Raw genomic sequence first — 7948 nt, 5'->3', positions numbered from 1 at the left:
GTTTATTTGGGATTTGCCCCTCGCAGTACCTAGTGGGGTGCCTAACACGTCCCTAGTAGTAACGAGACATTATGTGGATGGCCAATTTTCCCTTGTAGTTGTTGATCCACGTTCCCAGTTTATTTCTTTAAGCTGAAGTCATCCAGAATTAATAGATGGGAAATACGTAAAGAATACAATTTCCCAAGAAGATCAGACAGGCGATCGCTGTTTTGTTGTAGGCTGTTTGGGCTTTTATATATGCAGCACACAAGTGATGAGTCTCTATTATGAAGGTTTATGGAGCAAGCAACCTATTCGCCAAATTCCACTATTTTTTTCACTAATTAGGTTTCTGGAGATGTATATTCCAATACCTCGCTGATTTGGTTCACTGGAGATGTATATTCCAATACCACGCTGATTTGGTTCACTGGAGATGTATATTCCAATACCACGCTGATTTCGTTCACTGGAGATGTATAATCCAATACCACGCTGATTTGGTTCACTGGAGATGAGTAATCCAATACCACGCTGATTTGGTTCACTGGAGATGTATATTCCAATACCACGCTGATTTGGTTCACTGGAGATGTATATTCCAATACCACGCTGATTTGGTTCACTGGAGATGAGTAAAAGGTATCCAAATCATACGTTTTAGTGTCCAACGGTAAATCGATCCTAATATATGAATAAAAATACAATAAACCAGAAATTTATAAAAGCTATGTTTTATTGGTTGTAATGTTTAATTAAGGACTCAATTAAATGATATAGAGAATGCCTTTGGAGTTATAAAAATGGTCTTAAACGGAGTATGGTCGCCTAATAAAAGTTGTTGCTTGCCCTTCGTGAGAGATAGTCGCTAAATACAGTTTAATTATATAGAGAATGCCTTTGGTGTTATCAAAATGGCCTTATAAGGAGGATGATCGCTTGATACAGTTAAACTGTATAGAGAGTGCATTTGGAGTTATCAAAATGGTTTTATACGGAGGATGGTCGCTTAATAAGAGTTGTTGCTTGCGCTTCGTGAGAGATAGTCGCTTAATACAGTTTAACTATATAGAGAATGCCCTTGGCGGTTTCAAAATGGCCTTATAAGGAGGATGATCGCTTGATTCAGTTAAACTATATAGAGAACGTCTTTGGAGTTATCAAAATGGTCTTATAAGGAGGATGGCCGCTTGATTCAGTTAAACTATATAGAGAATGCATTTGGAGTTATCAAAATGGTCTTATAAGAGGTGGGTGGTTGCTTGAGCAGAAGGTGAAATATGTTGTTAAACAGGTCAAGTGTGCACCTCTTGACGCAGCGTATTTGTGAGACTGCAACATTTCTTACCTTCCTTTTCAATGTTGTTCGGGGAAGGAAGGCGTATCCCAATAGGGAGACATTGCAGTTGTAGCATATCTTTTAATGACCGTCCGATGTCTAATCATTAATCAGACAGTTTACTTACTGGAAGATATCTACATTTTTTTCAGTTTGACTGCGATGTTTTGAAACCAGCGTGTATTTGTTATGATTATAAATTCAGGTACATCTTAATCGGACTCCAGTGCAAAAAAAGATAGGTTTTGACAATATATACCGAGTATTATATTAAATTGTCGAGAGAAAGCTTGTAAATTTAATCTCAGTTACATATTATGTACGTTTCTCATTGATATGTAGAAATATCAGTAATTAGTTTTGACTTGACAGTGAAGCCAGTGTAAAATACATCTTGATGTTATGTTATATCCTTTATCAGAGCAAAGGACATAACAAATACAACCGTCTAGTTATTGGCCTTTCTGACTAAATGTATTGTTGAACATAACAATAACAATGGATGCTTTCATTACAAAAATATTTTATTCATACTACATGATACGGCATCAATTTACAAGTCAAAACCTAACAACATACACAGCGTATTAGACTCGTATACAATAATAAATAGCACTTTAAGTACCTAGCACTTCTTCACCATAGCCTGTAAATGTGTCCCATGTTTCCACATATACAACGACGGCCAACCACACAAAACGATTAACCTTAACACTGTACATTAATATCACATTGATTATAATGTAGCATACACATCCTGTTGTTCGATGGATGATTATCGATTTCCGGTTCCTCACTTCCGGCTCTTGTTCTTTCTAATGTCTAGGCTTGGTTTCCATACACAAACCTTGTGTCCAATTCATGAATGACTATTAAATGTATCTGGCACCCTGTAATATGTGGAGTTGTTTGCATTGTTTAGAAGCGGAGTCGGGAGTTCGTTTTCTTCTGTTTTTCACCAGCTGTCCATGATTTAGATCGTGCACGGAAGTGACGCAATTCATCACCATGACCTTGATGCAGCATTGGTTTGTACTCCATCGGATGGCAAAAAGTCTGTGGAATTTGAAATAAAACGCTTGTTACTTTTAACTTTTAATAATTGAATTTCAAGTACTGGACTAAGACACTTAGGTTTCTGTTCGTTTATGCGGAACAACCGGTTTGTCTGTTTTTAAATGTAGTATTTTTGGTATAAATCCTTAGGTCCGACCTTATTTCATAAACGAACCGTTTGGATCGCGGTAAACGAACACGGCCTAGGTAAATATCAGAACAGACTAAAAACCGAATTACAATAAAACAGTCGTCTCTCATGACGCGTATGTAATATGTAAGATAAAAATACAGATCTCCCGGTGCCAATTTTAAATTTTATTACCTTGTCTGTGTGGAAGAACGCCTTATATCCGCCGTCCAAGAGGTATACCTCGGGGTAGATCAATGTCGGGTAGTTAGCCTCGTTCTGGGCACGGTCTTGGGTCCTCAAGAACCGCATCCTGGTAAAAAGAAATGCACTTAAATTAAATGTTTGCAAACATAAAATGAAGCAAATTGCGTTACTTATAACTAAAGAATTTCTGTTTATGAATATAAATTAAAGCAATATAGGTTAGTCAAAGGAACCGGACACATGGTCTGAACATTCCGAACAGCTCCGTGTTTTCTTAAATCCACTTGGACAATCATTAATCGAAATAAAAAGTGCGGCCATTAGGCTTACACAATTTTCAACAGGTGATACATGAACTTACATTTTGGGTCCCCTTTCCGAAGAAAATTCACAGTGGAAGATGAGGATGTTTCTCTTTCTAGTGACGTCACAACTCCGTCTCTCGTTGAGCAGCTGCTGCATCTGGTCACGTGTGTACTTATTCTCCGCGTGCTGAAATTAAAAGGATTCGTTATCACAACAATACCAACAGCAAACATGTATATGAAAAGGGAAAGTGTCAAATATTAATCCAACTATTTATCATCAAATTCTGGCCTCGTCTTTTGTCGCAGATTCATGCTATTATACTAACCTTAATATGACCTCCGTTGAATTCGTACGGATATCTGCAGTCAATGACGTGGTAACTCTCGATGACGTCATCATACCGTCCAGTTAAAAGGTCAACCATCTGGGGGAAAAACACGACAAAATTAACGCTAAAATAAACATATATACCTTTATATCTAATTTCAACCAAATATGTCGAGGGCAATGGGTTTTCTGTGTATGGTATAGGACTTTCTCGCATTACTTTTAAATAGAGGGGGTTTGAGATTTACCTAGATTGACGTGTAAAAGCAATACATACGCACAAAACCATAATTAACAACCCAAACACGATATTATTGTTATGGTAGTGAATTTGAATGAATACATGAATGAATGCATGCAGAATCTCCTTACCGTATTCGCCGAGATGGACTTGAGGTCCTGGTGTCTGCCTTTGATGGTCGGCAGACAAAACGTGTCGGTCCCGTCCCCTACCAAATCCTCCTCCTCTACCAAACGGTTAACAACAGCCTTCACGTCATTGGCTCTCCTTTCTAGTGACGTCATAGACCAGTCCTAAAATAAAAAAAGGTAAATAATATCACTTTACTTAGTGCGCTATTCATTATTTATAGAAAATGTGTGTGCTAATTGTATACACAATGTGTAGAATAGTCGACATAAATCATTCGTTGTTTTTTTAACGTTTTTGTTGTTATTGTTTTTACACCCTATTTACCTCAAACGACAGAGAGCTCCTGAACACAGCCTCGCCCCTCCTCTGTGATTTGGAAACTGGAGTTGAGGAATCCTCATCTCCATCTCGTTGACGCTTGCCCGAAACGATAGATCGTGTGACTCCTATGCCCTGTTCAGATAATTGTTTCTTTCTGATCTGGAACTGGAAAATAAAAGGCATGGTTCATGAAATAAGAAAATCATATACAGACATTTTTTTAAATAAAAATAAAAATAAAAATTGCATTGTTTTATAAATGTATCCAAATACACAGAGAATCAGAGAATGCTTTACAGTAGTTACTATTGAGCAGTAAAATTCGTCGAAAAGTACTTTTAACCCATTAATGACGAAGAGATGCCTACCTTCCCATTGCATTCTTCAAAGTTCAAGATCGCATTAAGATTAAAGGGTGATAACTCATCTGTCTGCTTGCTTACAGGAGCGACCTGAAAAGAAATTGTATAAAGTAAAAATCCATGACATGTTTCGCGGACTATATATATATCAATGAAGACATGCACGTGTATACAGAATTTGTAATTATTTGTTTGATTTGATTGATGGTGATATTAGTGATTTTCTTATCGTTGCAATGTACATTTGACACTTACCATCCAATCATCCATCCCAAGTCCCGAGTCCTCATCATCAAAGAGCTGACGGAGGTCCTTCTTCACTTCCGGGGTCATCAGGGATTTGACCTCATCAGTATCAAAGTCAAGGCTGCGACACGGTGTAAAGGTCAAATGTGAATTCATCTGTAACAAAAGTAAAAAGTAATGACATATACATTTTTTTTAAATGGTATACATATATATATCACCAAAAAATCACTGAAATTCCTTCTGAATCGTTTCCTTTGAAATAAAAACGTTTGCCAGGTAGACATTTTACAAGTTTTTTTACATTTAAACGTAGCTATTCTGTCAATGTCATGAGATCTAGAGTAGTAGATCAAACATTGTCTACGTACATGTACTTACCTAAAAAAGAATTGAACTACTGACTCTGTACGTAAAATGGATCTCTGTGCTTGGGATCAGAGATCAGTGTATATGTCACATCATTGCCTGACCATCTACACATATATACCTGACACAAAGACCCACGCCGGTCTATAAGAATGTTTTTTGGTTGTTTTAACCAGTGGTTCCACGTGTCTGTGAGGTCGTGACAGTTTGGGCCAATCAAAGTGACATAATTCTAGATCTTGTACATACACGTATGGAGTTTGGTGGCGGGGCTGGTTAAGAGGCAAGGCCCATTTCGACTTTTTCGAGTACAGCAAATTGTCACCACGAATTTCACATATAAATCTAGACTGTAAATGGTTATAAAGAGAAAAGTATAAAAAAAAATCCCATAGTCTGTCTATCTCTGTACCGGTATTAAATTTTATCTTCTACGGCAAAATAAATTCTTTTAAAATGACTTAATTTAAATATCTTGCAATAGATTGAAACGATTATCAACACACGTGTATCATCTTCCTTTTCATAACTGAACATCACAAATAGCAAAGCTAATGGATGAAATATTAAAATCAAACCTTTTTGTCGACTCTTTGTAAAACGTCACCGTTTCTGGCGCTGAGCTGTTCAGTAAGTATCTTGTGATTTGAAGTCACAATAAGTCAGATAAATGTTTTTTTTTACTTTATCTTTAGAAAGTTAACTTAAATGTGATGTCTAAGTGTTGAGCCTTGTGGTATATATGTTAAACGTGAAGCACATTTTACTCAGCTGTTTGGTAATACTCTCATCATGAGGATGTGAACCTTACTTACATCATTATGGTTATCAAGATACCTGTGAAACTGACCACTTCTCACCTTCCGGTAACAATTAACACGGTTGGGAACTAATTACCAAAGCACAAGACGATATGGGTAGCGCGCGCCCCTCATAAATTAATTAGTTAATTGGTCGGTCGATCTTTACCAGGAGCCTCGTTATGGAGTTAACAACTTTATAATTGTCGATAATTGATATCAATCACCACGTATCACCTCTACAAATCGACCACGATTATTATATTTTGCTAAATACATATGCAGCTGTATTAATTTGTCTAGATTTCTGAAAACATTAGAGCAGTATTTGTTTATCTATGTTCATATGTTCACATGATCTGAAGTTCATTTTAAAACGGATGTGTTTTAAGGAGGTAGTGTTACTGCTAATTACAAAAGGCCTAATATGTGCGACCATCATATAGTAATATATCCGGGTAGCTCCTTTCCGTCCTTATTCTGCTGCTGTCCGTCTTCATTTCACAAAGATTTTATTAAATATTGTAGCTTACACAAACTTAAAAGGAATTGGGCAACTGCAGGCGTAATGCCGATACAAGCCCTCTCCTGATATGGACAATGCACTTTATAATATATTAGTTGTGAAATAATTTAAAAGCTTTCTACATCGAGGACATGCTCTCCGTGTAACGTTCCTCCATTGACAGTTTGTTCCTTAGACCAAATTTAAACCAATGTGTATGAGAAAGTCTTATGCTTTATACAGCCTATACATATATGGTAGACGATCCGATGTAATTCTTTACAGGTTTATATCATTATATTAACCCAAATTTTTGAATGATTAGCTCACATAAATAAATTATAGAAATATTGATACTTTCTTGCCAAGTTAAAAGAAAGATTATTTTGTATATGTGTTCATATACATTAAATTTGGTTGAGCATACAGACGCTCAGTCTCTTTAATCAACTCCCTTACTCACCTTCAATCCACAGGGACCTGATAACTTGGTACAGCTATAAATGCCACCTCCAATGATCATATATCTCAATGATCATGCCGAAAATCTAAACCCCTGAAAAGTGTAAAATTACTCTAAACACTTCAGTTTAGGTCCAAATATAGCTGTAACTAATTCTCAGGTCCCTGTGGTTCAATCCTGGAGCAACTTGATTAAAATAGGCAGATCAGTTTATCTCTTATAGCATTAACATCGTTTCCCGAGAGTCAAACATGCTTTTGATTGTTTTACCTTTCTTGCATGGCCGAACTTAATTTAGTTGTTAAATAACAATTACAAAATAAAAATAAAACGATCTTTTATTATTTTCATGAAAAAAATGATCAAAACATATGAAGTTCACACTTTTTGAAATTTCAAAAGAACAGAGGAATTGAACTTAAACAAAAAATTAACTTTATTTAAAATTAAAAAAATTAACAAACAACAGTTGCAATTTGTATATATATATGTATAATCATGGAAATTTTGAGAAGATTTTATTCGTAGGCTTATAACAAAATTTGTCAGTTTTGGAGAGTGGTCTGTTATGGAACTGATCTGTTATAATTTGTACAATGGTAGGCTTTAAACAAAATTTGTCAGTTTTGGAGAGCGGGATGTTATGGAACTGATCTGTTATAATTTGTACAATGGTAGACTTTAAACAAAATTTGTCAGTTTTGGAGTGCTGTCTGTTATAATTTGTACAATGGTAGACTTTAAACAAAAGCAACATCCAATAAGAAGATTGTTGAATTAAAGAAAACCTCTTCTGCGGCCTGGAAGCAGGAGGTTGATAAAAAAATATTCCTGTGTAGATAAAATGGAGCAACAAATTACCTCCCCTTGTATTTATCATAACAGCCAGACAGGGTTGTACAGGGAGAACTAAAATGAGTATTGGGACTCGAGGGTAGAAATAAAGTGTGACACACAGATAAAAACAAGAGGCCCAGAGGGCCTGTATCGCTCACCTGGATACCTAAGCAATCATGGCAAACTATTCTCCAAATGAGATCAAGGGAATATGCCAGACCCCAAGGCCAATCCTTGCAGCATAGCTATATTAGATTTTTCATGCCCAGCAATTTTATGTATGGTTATGGGGTGGGGATCTCAACTGTTTCCAAGCTTTGAC

General features: G+C 36.2%; 1 protein-coding gene across 1 annotated transcript; it reads right to left on the bottom strand.

The window, feature by feature from the left end:
* Window positions 1-1834: 1834 nt before the first annotated feature.
* LOC110463004 (M-phase inducer phosphatase 2-like) lies at window positions 1835-5754 on the bottom strand. The gene is made up of 8 exons (XM_021517314.1): window positions 4662-5754; window positions 4413-4496; window positions 4048-4209; window positions 3723-3884; window positions 3349-3447; window positions 3076-3206; window positions 2703-2820; window positions 1835-2377 (listed from the first exon to the last, which is right to left on the bottom strand). Exons 1-8 carry the CDS (start codon window positions 4806-4808, stop codon window positions 2240-2242), a joined length of 1041 nt encoding a protein of 346 aa, XP_021372989.1. The 5' UTR covers window positions 4809-5754; the 3' UTR covers window positions 1835-2239.
* Window positions 5755-7948: the final 2194 nt, after the last annotated feature.

Source organism: Mizuhopecten yessoensis, unplaced genomic scaffold (genome assembly GCF_002113885.1).
Source record: "Mizuhopecten yessoensis strain PY_sf001 unplaced genomic scaffold, ASM211388v2 scaffold10849, whole genome shotgun sequence".
Lineage (NCBI taxonomy): Eukaryota > Metazoa > Mollusca > Bivalvia > Pectinida > Pectinidae > Mizuhopecten > Mizuhopecten yessoensis.
This window is presented reverse-complemented; position numbering and strand designations above follow the sequence as displayed.

What these genes read in the sequence shown, in the direction of transcription:
- LOC110463004 (XM_021517314.1), bottom strand. Translation starts at nt 4,808, where the DNA reads ATGAATTCACATTTGACCTTTACACCGTGTCGCAGCCTTGACTTTGAT. An exon ending in GGAGCTCTCTGTCGTTTGAG is followed by an intron (nt 3,885 to 4,047) that starts GTAAATAGGGTG and finishes TTTTTATTTTAG; the next exon opens with GACTGGTCTATGACGTCACT. An exon ending in AGTCCATCTCGGCGAATACG is followed by an intron (nt 3,448 to 3,722) that starts GTAAGGAGATTC and finishes TTTTTCCCCCAG; the next exon opens with ATGGTTGACCTTTTAACTGG.